The 18,199-nt window shown below is 54.8% G+C and overlaps 1 protein-coding gene across 1 annotated transcript in view; it reads right to left on the bottom strand.

The window, feature by feature from the left end:
- Nucleotides 1-18,199, bottom strand: part of MYBPC2 (myosin binding protein C2) — a 25,389-nt gene extending 7,190 nt beyond the window's left edge. The window contains exons 1-20 of the mRNA XM_027037026.2: nt 18,040-18,199; nt 16,891-16,980; nt 16,306-16,392; nt 16,024-16,172; nt 15,513-15,630; nt 14,821-14,869; nt 14,597-14,656; nt 13,011-13,204; nt 12,608-12,740; nt 9,907-10,031; nt 9,711-9,816; nt 8,220-8,392; nt 5,865-6,030; nt 4,313-4,419; nt 3,962-3,991; nt 3,400-3,539; nt 2,416-2,575; nt 2,229-2,333; nt 1,584-1,772; nt 1,067-1,201 (exon numbers count right to left, since the gene is read on the bottom strand). Of these exons, the coding sequence (XP_026892827.1) occupies nt 1,067-1,201; nt 1,584-1,772; nt 2,229-2,333; nt 2,416-2,575; nt 3,400-3,539; nt 3,962-3,991; nt 4,313-4,419; nt 5,865-6,030; nt 8,220-8,392; nt 9,711-9,816; nt 9,907-10,031; nt 12,608-12,740; nt 13,011-13,204; nt 14,597-14,656; nt 14,821-14,869; nt 15,513-15,630; nt 16,024-16,172; nt 16,306-16,392; nt 16,891-16,980; nt 18,040-18,058 (2,335 nt within the window). The 5' untranslated portion in view covers nt 18,059-18,199. The remainder of the gene's footprint in view (nt 1-1,066; nt 1,202-1,583; nt 1,773-2,228; nt 2,334-2,415; nt 2,576-3,399; nt 3,540-3,961; nt 3,992-4,312; nt 4,420-5,864; nt 6,031-8,219; nt 8,393-9,710; nt 9,817-9,906; nt 10,032-12,607; nt 12,741-13,010; nt 13,205-14,596; nt 14,657-14,820; nt 14,870-15,512; nt 15,631-16,023; nt 16,173-16,305; nt 16,393-16,890; nt 16,981-18,039) is intronic.

Genomic DNA, 18,199 nt, shown 5'->3' with positions numbered 1-18,199 from the left:
AGTCCAACCATCCATCATTTACATGCATTACCGGATGCAGTCATCACTGTACCCTGTCTAGGAGGGAACTGTCTTCGCCCATTTTTAGATGAAGAGACTGAGGCTCAGAGACTTGCCCACGCTCACACAGTTAGAAAGTGTAGGGGCGGGATTGGAACCCACGTCTGTTTGACTTTAAGGCCTGGGCTACGATGTCGAGATGATCGTGCCTGTCTTCCCAGTGAGATGACCACGTTGGAGGTATCCCCATAGCCGTGGCACTGGGCTGGCATGGCGTCGGTGATCGATACGTGTTTGTTCAGGGGAGAATGGAGAGTTGGATGTGTGGAAAGATGGATGGACGGACAGATGGACGGACGGATGGATGGATGGATGGATGGACGGATGCACAGAAAGATGGAGACAGTAGATGGTTAGATGGTCACACAGGGAAATGGATGGATGGAAAGAAGGAAAGGAAGGAGGAAGGGAGGGAGGGAAGAGGAAAGAAAGATGGTGAAGAGATAAATATATGGGTGAAGAACATGTTACAGGACGGACAGTTGGATGATCTAAAAGGTTTTCAGATGGATAGAGAGACGGGTGGATGGATGACTGGCCGGGCAAATGGATGGAAAGAAGGAAAGAAAGAAGGGAGGGAGGGAGACATAACGAGAGGGAGGGAGGGCGGGTAGGAGGAAGGGAGGAAGGAAGGACAGACGGACGGATGGATGGGTGGATGGATGGATGAATGAGAGGAAGAAGGAATCCAGGTAGTAGTAAGTACAGGGAGGACAGACAGACGGATGAAGAGCCATTGCAGATGGAAGATGGGTACAGGGGAAGGAGGAAGGAGGATGGGAGGGAGAGAGGGAGGGAGAGAGGACGAGCTGGTCAACAGGGGCCTGGCTTGAGCCATCCCATGCGGGGATTCCTGGAAGTCCAGTACAGACGCAGGACCAGGGCTCCCCACCCCACCGGAGAGCTCTCCCTGCACTGCCCCATTTGCAGTCCCCCGGACCGGACACCCACCAGGGCTCTGCGGGAGCCGCCGCGCCCCGCCCCCAGGCCTGATGGGGCCACTCACAGCCCTCCAGGCAGTACTCCACCAGGTACCCATCGATGCCGCCGGCCCCAATCCTATCCGGGGGCCTCCACTTGAGGGTGGTGGTGGTGTCTGTCACGTCTTCCACCATCAGGTGCTGGGGCTCGCTCGTGGGCGCTGTGAGCATCCAAGGAAAGGGGAGGTGGAGGTCAACGAGGGGTCAGTGGTCACAGGGAGGGGAGGGACTAGGGCTGGCGTCACCGATCAGGAAAGGGGTCAATATGGTGGGCCAGAGATCAGTGAGCCCGTAAAACGAGGTATCAAGGGACAATGAGGTGTCCAGGAGTAGGGATAAGTGTTAGTCTGGGAGGTCGGAGGTCAATGAGGTATTCGGGCAAGAGCAGAGTCTAGCACAGACCAATGTGCTGGGTCAGTAGGAGGTCAGGAGGGTGGGTGGGGCTGGACGATCAAAGGCAAGGGGTAGGGCCAGAGGTGAGTGACAGGCAGGGCAGGGGTTGGGGGTGGACGGGCACTTGGTGAGGGTGCAGGGGAGCATCACCAATGGGCATGAAGGGCTTGGTGTTCATGCTGGGCTGGGAAACCCCAATGGCGTTGACGGCAAAGACCCGCATCTCGTAGAGAATGCCCTCGATCATCTTGGTGGACTCGTAGGTCGTCTCGGTAAAGACCTCAAAGTTCAGCTTCATCCAGCGCTGAGAGCCCTTCTTCTTCCGCTCCAGGAGGTACCCTGGACGACCCCCAAGCAGAGAGGAGTGGGTGCTCAGGGGGAGGCTATGGGGTCGCTGGTCAGTGGGAGCAGTGAGAGTCATGTCAGAAGGTCACATGAACCAGGGAGGTCTGGGACCATGAATCTTGGGTTGATACCAGGGTCACAGAGCAGTCCAAAGTCACCAGTCATGGGACTGGGGGTCAGGAAGGGTCACCAGTCATGAATCAGGAGTCCAGGGGTCACAGAAAACCCCAGGCTGTTGGCCAAAGTGAAGCTCCCTAGGTTGGTGGGGAGCAAAGAATGATAGGAAAGAAACCAAAAGAATTGTAAGCCGTGAAAGACGGAAAACAGGTCTCAGCAGGAGATCACTGAGGATGCTAAGAACTCTCATGGGCCAAGGGATCGTCGGGGGGGGGGGGTGGAGGGGGTAGGAGAGGTCAGAAGTCATTGAGACTCTGGCACAACGGCACTCACCAGTGATTGGCTGCCCCCCGTCATACTTGGGTGGCTCCCAGACAAGGATGGCCCAATCCTCGCCAACTGAGGTGATACGCACAGCCTCTGGGGGGTCCGGGACATCTAAGGGAGGCAGAATGGTCAGGGGGAGCCTCAGGGCCTCAGGGAACCCTCCCCCCCACCCCAGCTCACTCCCTCTGCTCACCCACAACCCGCAAGAAGATGGAGGCCACATCCTCGCCCACGGGGTTGGTGACCTTGATGGTGTAGCGGCCCTCGTCCGCCCGATCGGCACTCTCGATCACGAAGCTGCTGGAGTCTGCCTGAGTCTCGATGTGGATCCTGCCCTCGGGGGCCGTGAACACCTGGACACAGCCGCGAGATGGCCTTGCTCCCCCTCTTCTGGGAAGCGATCTTGGAAGCCCCTAGCTGAAAGTGATGGCCCTACCCCCTCCTCCAGAATTCTCAGAGTTTCTAGTACCTCCCTTTATCTCAGCCCTGGTCACCCTGGACTGTGACTGTTGGGGCACGTGTCTGCCCCCCTCCAAGAGCGAAGCTCCTGGAAGGCAGGGGCTGCACGTGACTCACGGCTGCATCCCCAGTGCTATGCACAGAGCCCCGCACAGGGGAAACCCCAGGGGGTGTTCGCTGACTGAAGGAATGAACGAAGGTGGGGCCGAGTCGACGCATTTTACGGAACAGGACGCTCAAGCCCAGAGGAGACAAGAGAAACCGAACTGTCTCAGGGCCTGGAATGTACAAGAGAAAAATATTTGTTGGACAGATGGGTGGCTAACTGGACTGATTGATGGAGAAATGGAGAAATGGATTCATTACTGGATGAGTCGATGGCCGGGATGGATTAAGTAATCAATTAGTTTATGAATGGAAAGATGGGTGGGTGGTTAAGTTGATGGATGGCTGGGTTGGTTGGCTGACTGACTGATTGATTAATGGATTAATGGATGGATGGATTGGCGGAGGGAGGGAGCACCCAGCACGTGGCAGGCATTGTCCACGTGATGGACAAATATAATCTTCAGTCTTCAAAACAACCCTCTGAAGAAGGGTCATCATTCTCATTTTACAAACAATGAAACTGTAGCTCAGAGAGGGAAAGTGACTTGCCTAAAGTTGCCCAGCAGCGCTGAGAGGGAGAAGTCAGGGCATGGGGGAAGCCCCACCATACCTCATCCTCCTTCAGCCAGGTGGCGACAGGACGAGGCTCTCCAGTGATGGACACGTCGAGCCTCAGCTTGTTTCCGGCCACAACCACAATCGAATTCTCTGAGGTCTTTCCTGAGCAGTCCAGGTGGATCTTTGGTGGCTCTAGTGGCAGAGAAGAGATATTGGGGAACCTAGCAATGGGTAGTGGGGTCATCTCGATCCCCGCCAAGGCAAGCTGCATTCCCTAACAGCTGATTCCAACAGTCAGAGAAATCCGGGAATCCAGGCCCCCAGCGCCCTCCTCCCTCAGACCCAGGAGTCCGGGGCCCCAGCGCCCTCCTCCCTCAGACCCAGGAATCCGGGGCCCCAGCCCCCTCCTCCCTCAGGCCCAGGAGTCCGGGGCCCCAGCGCCCTCCACCCTCAGACCCAGGAGTCCGGGACCCCAGCGCCCTCCTCCCTCAGACCCAGGAGTCCAGGGCCCCAGCGCCCTCCTCCCTCAGACCCAGGAGTCCGGGGCCCCAGCACCCTCCTCCCTCAGACCCAGGAGGGGTCCCCAGCTTGCCACAGCAGCCCCTGGTCCTTACCTTGCTTGGGTACATACTCCACCTTGATTTCTGGAGGACACAGAAGATGGCACATTTAGCTCTACATCCAGTGGGCCCCTTTTCCCACCCCAGAAGCTGAGGGGAAGGTCTGGCATCACCCAGGGACCCGGGGGTGTGGGGACGGGTTCAGGCCCATGACCGAGATGGACACATCCGTGCTCTCTCCCTCCATCGTCCCATCTGACTCCACCCGTGAGGTCAGCAGATGCCTGCTGTCACCCCTAATGTACATTAGGGGAACCTAATCCTGAAGGAGAGCGTCCGGGCCCTGGGGTCCGGGAAGGTGAGTGCTGTGCCTTCTCCCCGGGGAAAATAGAGGGGCATCCTCACCCAGGAAGTTGAGCTTGGCCGAGAGGGACAGGGCATAGCCATCGGGCACGAATGTGTAGTCCCCCTCATCCTCAGGGTGGACATCATCGATCACCAGCTTGTGGACTCTAAGAGGTTTGGGCGGGGGACAAGGCAGGGGAGGGTCACCCTGGGGGCCACCGTGGAGAAACACCCTCTTTTTTTTATGTTTATTTACTTACTTAAGTAATCCCTACACCCAACGTGGGACTCAAACTCACAACCCCGAGATCAAGAGTTACACGCTCTTCCAACCGAGCCAGCCAGGCTCCCCAAGAAACACTCTCTTCAACGCAGTCTACATGGCTATGCCCACCATTTTTATCCTGGGTTTTGGAATGCTATCATCTGGGTTCAAATCTCAGTTCTGCCACTTATTAACCGTGTGACCTTGGGCAAGTTGCCTAAGCTCCCTGTGCCGGTTTTCTTCATCTGTGAAGCAGATGTAATGATAACAATCCAGACCGAGGTTGTTGAAAGCATTTAAAAATCTCCCTGGCACATAATAAGTGCCCTGTAAGCGCTGGGATTCCTTCTCATAATTACTGACACCCCCCCCCCCCCAGGGGCGCCTGGGTAGCTCAGTCGGTTAAGTGCCCGACTCCGGCTCAGGTCATGATCCACGGTTCGTGAGTTCGAGCCCCGCGTCAGGCCCTGTGCTGACAGCTCGGAGCCTGGAGCCCGCTTCGGATCCTATGTCTTCCCGTCCCTCTGCCCCTCCCCTGCTTGCACTCTGTCTCTCTCAAAAATAAATAAACATAAAAAAATTTTTTTTAATGAATTATTGACACGGCAGCAGACAGGGGTCCCTGCACAGAACCCGGCAAAAGCCTACATCCTGCCAAGAGCTGTTGTCGGGAAAGGCGACGCACAACTGCGTTTGGGAGCAACTGTGTTTAGGCCCTTCTACTGGCATCACGGGGGTGCTCTGCATCCTGCGAATGTTAGCACATGTTACCTCAGGTATCCCTGCGCCGCCTGTTGAATTCCAGCCCCTGGTTTCTCTAGCGAGATGTCTCCCCCGCCTTTGTAGTCACCCGTTTGCAAATATGGCCACAGGCTTTCCCCTCCCTGCGTGCACGCCCCTTGAGATGAGGCCTTGCGGCCTGTGGCTTCCTTTGCCTGAGAGAATATGGCAGAGGTGACCCTGGGAAAGTTCCCAGTGCAAGCCACGGAGGCCTTATTTGCTTCTGCTGTCTCTGGGGATGCCTGCTTCTGCCACATGAATATGCCAGGACTAGCCTACTAGGGGATGAGATGTCACGTGGACCAGGGCAGAGGCAGCCCAGGTGTCCTGGCTGAGGTCCCGATGGAGCCCAGGAAGATCGGCCCAACAGACATTCAGCTGACCACAGAGGCATGAGAAAGGCCGTCCTACATCAGCCAGCCCCGAACCAACCTGTGGACTCATGATTAAATACATCTTCTCTCTTAAACCACTAAGTATGGGGATGGTTGTTATGCAGCGATAGCTAACTGATGTATATGCCCCACCCTGCCCCACCCCCAGCCACCCCCACAGTCTGCTCCGCACCTCCCCACATGGGAGATGGTGATCCTCTTGCTGGGTCGCACCTCGATCCCATTCTTGTACCACTTGCCTGTCACCTTCTCATCAGACACCTCGCACTTAAACACGGCCTGTTCTGAGGCCTTCACCGTCAGATCTGCGATGTCCTGTAGGACCTCCAGCTGTTTCTCTGGACAGGGAGAGAAGGACATGGGGCTATCAAAACTCCAGTCAGCCGACAAATATTTGTAAGCACCCACTGTGTGCCAAGCACTGTTCCAGGCACTGGGGATACAGCTGTGAACAACCCAGACACATCCAGGGGCCTTGTGGAGCTCATGTTCTAGTGGGGAGACAGTCGGCAAACAGGGAAACATGTAAATGCACAACAAGTGGGAGTTTTGAGGCCTGAGGAAAGGCAGGTAAGAGTCCATAGGAAAATGCAGAAGAGTCTCCCAGGTGGAGGGAGCAGCATGTACCAAGGCCCTGTTGGGCAGAACAGGCTTGTTGGTGTGGGAAACGGCAAACAGGCCAGTGTGCAATGAGCAAGGCAGACGTGGCAGGAGATGAGACGGGCAGGGGCAGACGGGGCCAGATCATAGACCTTGGGGACCCCAGAAATGACTCTGTTAAGTCACGCAAGTCAAGAGCCACTAGGGAGTGTTGGGAAGATGGTGGGGATCTGACTTACAGTTTTTAAAATTTTTTATTTAAAAATTAGTTTATGTTTGTTTATTTATTTATTTAATTTATTTATTATTATTATTTTTTGACAAACAGAGAGAGAGAGAGAGAGCAAGCCAGGGAGGGGCAGAGAGACAGAGACAGAGACAGAGAGAGAATCCCAAGCAGACTCCATACTGTCAGTGCAGAGCCAGATGCAGGGCTCAAACCTATGAACCGTGAGATCATGACCTGAGCCCAAACCAAGAATCGGATGACACTTCACTCACTAAGCCACCCAGGTGCCCCGAATTTTTGTTTTTTCAATAAAATGCTGCAGGGCGCCTGGGCAGCTCAGTCAGTTAAGTGCCTGATTTTGGCTCTGGTCATGATCTCATGGTTCGTGAGTTCGAGCCCTCCATCGGGCTCTCCATTGTCAGCACAGAGCCTGTTTTGGATCCTCTGTCCCCCCCCCTCTCTGCCCCTCCTCCATGCACAGACTCTAGCTATCTCTCTCTCAAACAAACAAATAAATAAATAAATAAATAAATAAAATGATGCATTTACATGGTATAAAAATAAAGGAAATAGATTTAGATACAGTAGGGGAAATCTCCCACTTACCCATCTCCAATCAGCCCTTCTCTAAAGGCACCACCCATTTAGTCTATGGCTATAGAAGCAAATACATATACACATTTTCTTTCTCTCCTCCCTCCCTCCGTTCCCTCCTCCCCTCCAGGCAAATAGTAACGCATTTGCTTTTTCACCAAATAACACAGTAGCTTGGAAATCCTTGCTTATCAGTTAATTTTACACCGTCCTTTTTATGGCTACGTGTGGACCTACCATAATTTATTTGGCCCATAAATAACTTGGTCTGGGGGGGGGTGCCTGGGGGGCTCGGTCTGTTGAGCGTTTGACTCTCGATTTGGGCTCAGGTCATGATCTCACGGTTTGTGAGTTCAAGCCCCACTGTCAGTGCAGAGCCTGCTTGGGATTCTCTCTCTCCCTCTCTGCCCCTCCCCCACTCATGCTCTCTCTTATGCACGCCCTCTCAAAATAAATAAACTTAAAAATAAATAACTTGGGTTTTTTTTTTTTTAATACTTAAGTTATTATAGACTCCTAAGCGTTTTGCAAAAACAGTGCACATTCCTGTTTCCCTTCACCCAGCCTCCCCCGGTAGAGATGGTGACACCTTATATAACAGGAAACTGACCCGGGCCCTAGATGACAGGGTGAATTCAGCTTTCACTATTAGGCTTGGATTTTACAAGGATCCCTCTGGCTGGTGTGTCAGTGGGGAGGAGGGCAGCTGTGGAAACAGAGCACCCAGTGGCTACTGCAATAGTCCAGGCATGAGGGGTGGAGAAGACCTGGGCCAGGTGAGGGCAATGGGGAAAAGGGGTCAGATCTCGGATATCCTTTGAGGGTGGAGCTGCCAGGACTCGCTGAATTACATGCGAGGTGGGAGGCCCAGAGAGGACTCAAGGACAGCTGCAAGATTTGGGGCCTGAACAATGTTTTTTAAGTTTATTTATTTATTTAAGTAATCTCTATGCCCAACATGGGGCTTGAACTCATGACCCTGAGGTCAAGAATCCCACTCTGGCCCTTCCAACTGAGCCCGCCAGGCGCCCCGGGGCCTGAGCGACTTTGAGCTGTGAGGAGAAGCAGGAGCAGGGGGCCCCGCCCCACCTGGAGGCCCCGTACCTTCCACAATGAGCTCGGCCTCACACTGGCCGCCATTGGTCATGACCTGGTAGCGACCCCTATCCTCCAGGGTCACTTCCGAGTAGATGAGAATGTGACGCTTCCCATCCTTCTTGAAGCGGTATTGAGCCTTGAAGGAATCCTCCCGTGTCAATTCCACGCCGTCTTTCATCCTAGGCGGGGGGGACGTGTAGGGAAGAAGTGAGGCACCCGCATAGCCCTGGGTTGGATATCAGAGGGGGAGCCAAGGGCCGGACAGACAGTCCTGAGCAGAGGTCAGGGGGGGAAGGGAGGGGCCAGGAGGGGGGAGAGATGAAGGGTGGCAGAAACATCTTGAATAGATGGGTCACAGGTGGAATGACGGGTCACAGGAAGTCACAGGCCACAGGGAGATGCCGTAAGTTCCCGGTGGGAGGTCAAGGGACACAAGAAGGTCACTGGGAGATATCAGAGCAAGGAGGATGACGTCACAAAGACGTCAAATGGTGTGGCCTCTGTCCATGGTACTTCCCTGCCTGGGAAACTTCTCCCCTCCTACTTCTCTTCTACCTACTCATCATTCAAATCTCAGCTCCCCCGTCACCTTTTCTAGGAAGGCTTCCCTGACCTCTGGAGTCCCTCCTTCCTATTAAAAAGTGGTTACAGCATCAGTTTGTGCTCCTTGGAAACACCTGTCAAAATAGAACTTTTATATTTATTCATGTGATGACTTGGCTAATGCATGTCTCTGTCTCCCGCACATGCACCCTGGAAGTTTACCAGATTCTAAAGTCCATGAGAGCAAGTACCATGCTGATATATTTTCTCCCCATTATATCTCCAATATACAGAAGAGTGCCATCATATAACAGGTGCTCAATAAATATTTGTTGGATGGGTGAATGGATGAGGAGATGGGTGGGAGAGTGGATGGATGGATGGATGGATGGATGGATGGATGGATGGATGAACCAATGGGATAGATGGGTCTAGCGTGGACGGATGGATGAACCAATGGGATAGATGGGTCTAGGGTGGACAGATGGATGAACCAATGGGATAGACGGGTCTAGGGTGGACGGATGGATGAACCAATGGGATAGATGGGTCAAGGGTGGATGGATGGATGAATCAATGGGATAGATGGGTCATGGATGGATGGATGGATGGATGAACCAATGGGATAGATGGGTCAGGGGTGGGTGGATGGATGGATGGATGGATGGATGGTTGGGTGATGGATACAGGAGTGGACGGACCAAAGGATGGATGATTGGTTGAATGGATGAATAAATGAATCTGAAATTGCAGGGATCAGGAAAAGGACCTGGAAGAAGATGAGATGGGTAGAGGTCAGAAGTTCTAGAAAGAGGTCAGGATTTACAGAGAAAGGCTGAGGTCTCCTGGTGACTGTTAAAGCTCCAGAATCCCCAAGAGGGGTCATAAACATCAGAGCTGAGGCAAAGAAGCAGTGGGCACCTGTATGGAGCTCAAGGATCAAGAGTCACTTACCACATGACCTGGGCGCCATCTTCTGACACCTCCACTGACATTTCCACCCGGTCGCCCACAAACACCTGCTGGTCCTCGAGTGGTGTGACAATCAGGACTGGAGGCTCTGTGAGGCACGGGGGAACAGGAGGTCAGTAGTTTCGGGACGCCCTTCAGAGCCCCACTCCCTAAGCTCAGGCCCAGATCTCAGCCTTGCCTCTGACGAAGAGCTCAGTGAAACACTTCTCATCTTTGACAGCGACCTCATAAGCAGCATCGTCTGCCAACGTGCACTTGTTGATGGTGAGAATTCGCTTCTTACCAACGTTCTCAAACACGTACCTGGTGCAAAAATCTTACGTCAGCCTAGAGCCTGGAGGAGATCCCCGCCCCAGGGTAGATCTACCCAGGCCAGATCTCAGGGCAAGTTCTCGGGGCAAGTTCGTCACTCCCTCTCAGAGCCAAATTGTGTGCAAGAAGGACAGATGATCCAGTTTCTAGTGTGTATGTGTTTATTTAGTTAGTTTTGAGAGAGAGAGCACAAGTGAGTGAGGGCAGAGAGAATCCCATCAGGGGCAGAGAGAGAGACAGACAGACAGACAGACATAAAGAAAGAAAAGCGGGGCTCACCCAAAGCAGGTCACGAGCTCACCTGAAACAGGGCTTGAGCTCACCCAATGTGGGACTCGAACTCATGAACCATGAGATCATCACCTGAGCTGAAGTCGGATGCTTAGCCGACTGAACCACAGAGGCGCCCCAATTTCTAGTATTTAAATAACCACAGTGGAAATCCTAACTGGGCACCCTCCCCCCCCCCCCCATATCCATCCTCTCCTTCCATTTAGCAGTGACACACAGCTACCCGCCTAGAGAACTACATTTCCCAGCCTCCTTTGCAGCTGAGACGGGGCCCCACTGAGCTTGGGCCAATGGAATGCGAGTGGGTACGATGTGCAAACCTGCTAGGTCATCTCCACCTCTGAGTTGCTTGCTCTGGACTTCTCTCCTTCCCCTTTCCTGTCTGCCAGACACAGATGTACCCATGACCCAGCTTCAATCACGCAGAGGAGGACAATGCCACAAGAAACGGTGTGGCCAAACATGTGGAACCTGAGTCCCTAGAAAATCTCTGAGAGCGAACCCACCAGCCTCGATCAGCTAGAAGTACATTCCTCTCTCATTTACAGTGATGTATCTTAGGGCCTCAGTTGCAGCAACTGAAGCTGGACCTTAACTAACTTCACTTTGTGTCTTGTTGATGGGAATCTTAGAAAACACAGCCGGGATGCCTGGCTGGCTCAGTCAGAGGAACTTGTAACTCTTGATCTTGGCGGGGGCGCGGAGGTTCATGAGTCTGAACCCCATGTTGGGTATAGAGCTTACTCAAATAATAACTTTAAAAAAACAGCCAAGGAAAAACTAAAAAACTAAAAAACTAAAAAAACTAAAAACTTTAAAAAAACAGCCAAGAGATAACTGTTGCCCACACGGCAGCCTCTGTCTTTCCAATCTCTTAACTATACGTACGTGTATCAACATTTTAGGAAGCAGAAATGGGACCATGCTTCTTCCCATACGCTAATCTTGATCAGGCTCCTGTGTTAGTATATATTTTAGAATCTCTTTTCAGTGACTGCACAGCACTCTAGTAAGGAATTGTACATTTTGGTTTTCCATTTCTTGCTACAGTCGCAAATGCTGTAGTGAACATCCTTGTGACCAACTATGCATAACCATAATTCACTTAGGATCAATACCTTGAATTGTGCAATCTGGATTTTTTTTTTTTTAAGTAATCTTGGGACACCTGGTGGCTCAGTCGGGTAAGCCTCCGAATCTTGATTGTTGGCTCAGGTCATGATCTCACGGTTTGTGAGATCGAGCCCCACGTTGGGCTCTGCGCTGACAACATTGAGCCTGCTTGGAATTCTCCCTCCCTCTCTCTGCCCCTTCCCTGTGCTTGTTTGCTCTCTCTCTCTCTCCCTCTCCCTCTCCCTCTCAAAATAAATAAATAAACGCTTTATTTAAAAATAAAGTAACCTCTGCACCCAATGTGGGGCTTGAACTCACAACCCCAAGATCGAGAGTCTAGCGCCTCACTGACTGAGCCAGCCAGGCACCCTTAGAATTGCACAATCTGAAAGGTTTTTAATACATTGCCCTTTCAGAGATTCAGCAAGTGCCATTCCCACCAGCAGCATCTGTGTACCCATTTCCCCGTGTCATCTCCAGCACTGGGTTTTATCATTTTGTAAAGTCTTTGCCCGTTTGGACAGCAGAAAGACTGTTATTTATTTGCATTACTTCCTTTATTGTTGTTGCTGTCATTTGCAAGGTTGAATGTGTAATCCATGGCATGCTAGCCATTTGGGTTTCTTCGCAACCAAACTTCTGTTTTTATTACCTTTGTCAAATTTTTTTTTAGAGATTTTTTTTTTACCTTTTTTTTTAAGGTTTATTTATTTTTGAGACAGAGAGAGACAGAGCATGAGCAGAGGAGGTGTAGAGAGAGAGGGAGACCCAGAATCCGAAGCAGGCTCCAGCCTCCGAGCTGTCGGCACAGAGCCTGAGGCGGGGCTCGAACTCACGAGCTGTGAGATCACGACCTGAGCCGAAGTCGGACGTTTAACCGACTGAGCCACCCAGGTGCCCCGAGAGATTTTTTTTTAAAGTAATCTCTACACCCAACGTGGGGCCCGAACTCACAACTCCAAGATCAAGAGTCATGCGCTGGGCCCACTGAGCCTGCCAGGCGCCCCTCCTTTGTCAATTTTCTATTGAGGTATTTGCTCTTTTCATATGGATGAGGGGGCGCCCTTTCTGGGTTAAGAGTGGCCAGCCTTATTTGTGGGCGCTCTCTGGGACTCAGCTCTTCCCGTGCCCACCCCTGCAAGGGACTGTCCCCCAACACATACTTGCTACTTGGTTTGATCTCCTGGCCATTCTTGAACCACTTAAGGGGAAGGTCTGGGTCACTGATCTCCACCACCAACTTGATCTTGTTGCCCTTGTCCACTTGGTACGCTGGATCCAGCTTCTTCGTGAAGGCTGGAGATTGAGGGATGCAGGGGGCATGGGGCTCAGAGGTTCTCACTGCCCTGGTTGTCCCCAGAGATACCAGGTCTCCCTCCCCAGACCACAGGCTCTCCAAGGTCAAGGTCAGGAAGCCTCCCATGAACTTAGAGGTGCCTGAGAACAGAGCTCTATTACTCCTTAGATTGGGACCTTCAAGAGAGAGGTCCAGAGCCCAAATATCCAATACCCATGATGCTGGGGTCCCTACAGTTAGGGCCCATCTCTCCTCAGAGCAGTGCTGACCTGCACTCTTCTTGACCTCGACCTTGGCCTTCTTGAGCCGCTTCAGCATGCCCCGGAGGTCCGTGATGCCATACTGGAAGGCGATCTTCTCGTACTCACTCTTCTTTGCCCCTTTCAGGAGCTCCCAAATCTCAGGTGGGATGCCTAGGTCATCATCATCTTTCTTCTTTTTCTTCTCCTCCTCAACCACCTCCCTGAAGGTGGGGAGAGCAGGCAGGGCCCCCAGGTGGGGGAGGAGGTGAGGCGCTCCCTCCACCTTCTCCACCCACTCGCTGTGCCCCCACCCCTCTCTCTCTCTCTGGGCCTGGTGTCCCTTATCCTCTCCCACCTGGCCCATCGACTCAGACTCCTCCCTGGCCTCCTGGCCTCCATCCTGCCTCTTCCCCTCCAGGCTGTTCCCCACATGACCCCAGGAGGATATTCCTAATTTCCACATCAGATGCCACACTTTTTTTGTTCACAATTATTCCATGGGTCCCCACTGCCCTCAGGAGGAAGTCCCAGCAGCTCAGCCTGGCGATCACGGCCCCACCCACCATGCCCTCACCACCCCCACAACCACCCAACCACGCTACGTGCCTTTTCCTGAACCTTCTGGGCCCCCTCCTGCCCCCTAGCCTTTGCACAGAATGTTTCCCTGCCCGGATGACCCCTCCCTACTTTCTCTTCCTGATGGACTCCTCTTCAGACTACTGCCAAAGTTTCCCTCCTCTGTGAGGCACTCCTGGCCTTCCCAGGCAATGAGATGCCCTCACTCTGGGTTCTCACAAGGCCCCTACGGAACCCTCTCTCTGATCACACTAAACAGTCTTGGTCTGTGTCCACGTCTGTTGGACCAGACCCATCTGCCCATATCAATCAGTGACGCAACGTGAGGGACCCAGTCAAACTTCTCTCTGTCCCCTGATCTCAGCCCAGGTAGACAGGAGGCCTCAGAAGATGTTTGCTGAGTGAGAAAGTGAGGAGATCTCTGGAAAGAAGGAAGGAAGGGAAGGGAACAAAGAGAGGAGAGATGAGCGGGGGAACTGGGCGGGGGAAGGACGAACGGATGGGCTAATGAACAGGTGGCTGGCAGGCTAATGGCAGATGGGTGGAGGGACATGTGGGGGAAGACGGTGGGCAGACGAGTGGCTGCGTGAGCAGATGAATGGGCAGATGGGCAGGTAAGGGGCTGGATGGATTAGTCAATGGATACGAAGGTAGCTGGTGGGATGGATGGATGAGATTGGTGAGTGGGTGGCTGGACCAGCGGATGGATGGGTGTTTGGCGAGGTGAACAGAGAAATGTGTAGGTGAACTGCAGCCTAAGTGAACAGCAAAACGGACGTGAGGGCGATGGATTCAAGGGCGGGTAGGCAGGCGAATCGGTGGGCAGGCTGTTAGTGGGTGTAAGTACGGGTGTAGGCGAATGGTGGACAGGTGCGTGGGCGGATGGACGGATGGCTGGGTGGCCAGGGGATGGGTAGATGGACGAGGTGGCAGAGGGGGGCACAGGGAGTCCAGAGGTGGCAGTGGGACCTCACCCACCATCCTTCTCCTTCGTGAGTTCCCATCTCCCCTCTCTATGCCACGTGGGGTGGGCTCACCTCTTCTTCAACAGGCTGCTGAAATCCAGCTCACCCCCATCTTCTGACTTCCCTTCACCCCTGTGGCATTGAGAGTGGGCGTGAACCCCACTGAGGTCCTGTGCCCTCAGGCCCACCCTGGGCCCCCACTCCTTGCCTTCCCCGATCCTCCCTTCCCCCGCAGCTTCCCCTCCCAAGGGAGACCCCCCTCTCCCCACCTCTTCCCAGGCTCCAGGATCACTTACGAACGCTTGAAGCTTTCTAGACTTTGCCCAAAGGTATCCTGACGGGGTACTGGGGGGAGGAGATCGGGGAGTAGAAGGTGAGTTGGATGCAAGGCCTGGTCTAAGACAAAGAGCGCCCCTCCGGCCTGCACAACCTCCTCCCAGGCCCCCTTTCTTGGATCAGCGCACTCTCTCACTTGGGCCTGGACACCTCGTTCCCTAGCTGCCACGCACCACACACTCAGCAGCCTGTACCCCCACACACCCAGGCCAGCACGCTCTTCTCCCCAGACCTCATTCCCTGCATCCTCCATATCTAAGCCCCATACACCCTGGGCTGTAGACCCCAGAGCGCGTACACCCTCAGGGGCCCACACATATGCCCCCAAATCTGGGGGCTAAGCTTGTACACCCTCACTCACCTTCAACCTCACTTTCCAAGCCCGTATCGCTACCTTCTCAAGCCTGTGCACTGTGACCCTAGAACCCACTCAAGTCACCTTCTGAGCGTTCGCATGGGGACCCAAAACCTGAACCCTCTCACCCCCAAGCCCACACACCTCCTCGTGTCTCCCCAGTGCTGAAGGCCCTGACCCCTGCATCTGCTCCCTCCTCCCCTGAATCGTACCCCCACGTGTGTATGCTCTCCTACACCAGGCCGAAACCCCCACCCCAGCCCGACCCTTTGCTCCCCTCGACCCCCACCAGCGCACCCTCCACATCGATGTTGAAGGCACAGCTGTCGCAGACATCCTTGGCTTTGACCTCAAGGCGGTAATTCCCGCGGTCGCCCAGTACCACCTTCCCAATGTGCAGCTCCACGGTGTATACCTGGGGGCCGGGGCCAGAGGTGTGGGTGCATGTGACTCCCCAGCAGCCTCCCCACCCCCCGCAAGAGCCCACCTCACTACTCCGTCTCCGGGGCCTCACCCTGGCCCCACAGGAGGGACCAGCTGTCCCTTCCCATGCCTGGGCAAGCTTGGTCCCTAGGGGACCCACACCCCTGACCCCTGAGACCTTCCTGGAAATGCACACACTGTGCCCAAGCGCACCTGCCCTAACCCACACATCGTCTCCTCCTGCCCCACACAATCGCCATCCCTCAAAGTCCCATTTGCCACCTACGGGGGCTCCAGGCCTCAGGCCACACGCCTTCTGAGAATCGGGGGCCGCACAACCTCCACCCCTCGCCCACGTGCCCTCACGCCCCCACGGGGTCCTCACATTGCTGGCAGAGTCGTGGGACTCCTTGAAAGAGAATCGGGCCCCGCTCTTGCTGCCCAGTTCCAGCCACTTTCCCTTGAACCACTTGATGGCTGGTTTCCCTGGGAGCTCCTTCCCATTCACCTTGGCCACGATCACTGTGTCTTTTCCTGGGGGGGGGGGGGGGGCAGACGGAAACCATGAGACTCCACAGAGAGGACTGTGAAGTTGGGAACCCCAGCCCCTCCTCCCTCAGACCCGGGAGCCCTGGTCCCCAGCCCCTCCTTCCTCAGACCCTCTCACCATTCTCCACCGACACAGAGTCCGGCTTCTTCAGGAAAAGGCCAGTGGGCTCCTCAGCAGTGGGAGACTGGTCCTCAGGTGGGGCTTCTGCTCAGGAGACAGGATTAGGGGGTCTGAGGCAGGCTGAGGAAGGGGCGGCAGGGCACTTAAGGGGCAGGGCTCAGAGTCTGAGGGACCCTCTGCTCAGATGCCAAAGACCACGGGGCAAAGTGGCTTTTCCTGACGTGGGAAAGACCACGTGTCCCCCTTTGGGCCTCAGTTTCCCCATGTGTGAATTGCAGGGTGGTAGACTGGATTGTTTGAATGGGGCTTGGGGTAGGAGAGGTGTGAAGACGGACCGTGGGGTCCAGGGCTGGACAAGACTCGGTGGAATCGGCCAGTTGCTGGGGGCTCGAGGGCCAGGCTGAGGGGGCTGGGCTCTGACCTGGGGGCACTGGGGAGCCACGGAGGGCTGTGAGCAGGGGAGGGCGGGTTACCTCTGGAGGTAGGGCTGAAGGAGAGAGGGCAGGGTGGGTGCTGAGGGGCAAGGAGAGCCTGGGGGATGAAGAGACACGTTCTGCTGACCCCACAGGAACATCGTCTCACCTTTGGGGGGCTCTGCAGGCGCCTCCTGAGGGGCCGCTTCCTTCGGAGCTTGTTTGGCCTCATCTTTGCCTTTGGGGGCCGTTTTGGCCGCTGTGAGGTAAAAGACGTTCACAGTTGAGCAAGAGCTCGGTGCCCTCTTCTTCCAGAACCCAGGAGTCCGGGCCCCCAGGCCCCTCCTCCCTCAGACCCAGAAGTCCAGCCCTTCCAGGCGTAAATTGAGAGTCTCAACGATCAGGTTTCCCCTTGCCCCAGGCAGGCCATGTCCCATCCACCCGGGGCCACCAGGCCCTGACCTTTCGGGTCCTGGGGGTATAATTAGCTCTTCCCCTGGGCTGGAAACTGGACACCTGTGCTGACCACAGCATCTTCCGCCCGCCCCTGCCTGCTGGCTCCTGGCTAGCTGCAGTGAAGGGCTGGACCCCCACGCCACAGCCAGGTGGGCCTGGTGCCAGCGGTCTGGGCACCCCAGGAGGAGGGTCTCCTCCGGGGCTTTGCGTCTCTTCGGTTCACTTCTTCATACAGAGAAAGCCTCATTTCCGTGTAAACAAATGCCCCCAGTGCCATTCAAAGAAGGGCCCCCAACTGCACGTAGGGCCTCTGGCCCCTGTATGGAGAAAGCCCCCTAACTCCTTCATGGCGAAGCCCCGATTCCTATAGAAAGGAGGTCCCCTCCTTGTCTTGTCCCCTTGTACAGACCAGAGCTCTCCTCATCACGCAGACAGGAACCCCTAATCTCTACACATACAAGGACTTCTTTCCCCTGCAGAGAAAGGACTCGGTCCTCACTCAGAGAAGCGGCCCCGGTCCCCATGGAGAGGAACCCATCCCCAAATGTAGAGGACCCCCGTCACCATGCAAAGACTCCCCAAGTCTACATACACAGCACTCCCATCCCTATGGAGAGAAAGCACTCAAATTCAGAGAATCTCCATCTGTACCCAGAGATCCGCCCCCCAAATCCCCACAGAGAAAGGAACACCCTCACTGCACAGGGAAAGGCACCCCCACCCACACAAGGAAGGGAACCCCTCCCACATGGAGAAGATAATCCCATTCTCCCAAACCTACAAAGAGAGGAACCCTTAGTCCCCATTCAGAAAAGAGGACCTCATCTCCACATGGGGGGGGGGGGGCAGTTCTGAAAGCCACCTGGTTTCGCCTCAGGCATGTCGGCAGACCTCTTCTCGCTCCTCTGACCACAGCTTTGTCCCTCAGGGCCCTAAGGAGGACAGGTGGGCCCCCAGGGGGGAGCCCTTTAAGGAGTCCAGAGACTCCCAGGAGCCTCCGGGAGGCATCAGACTCCCCTCCC

This window comes from Acinonyx jubatus, chromosome E2 (genome assembly GCF_027475565.1).
Source record: "Acinonyx jubatus isolate Ajub_Pintada_27869175 chromosome E2, VMU_Ajub_asm_v1.0, whole genome shotgun sequence".
Classification (NCBI taxonomy): domain Eukaryota; kingdom Metazoa; phylum Chordata; class Mammalia; order Carnivora; family Felidae; genus Acinonyx; species Acinonyx jubatus.
This window is presented reverse-complemented; position numbering and strand designations above follow the sequence as displayed.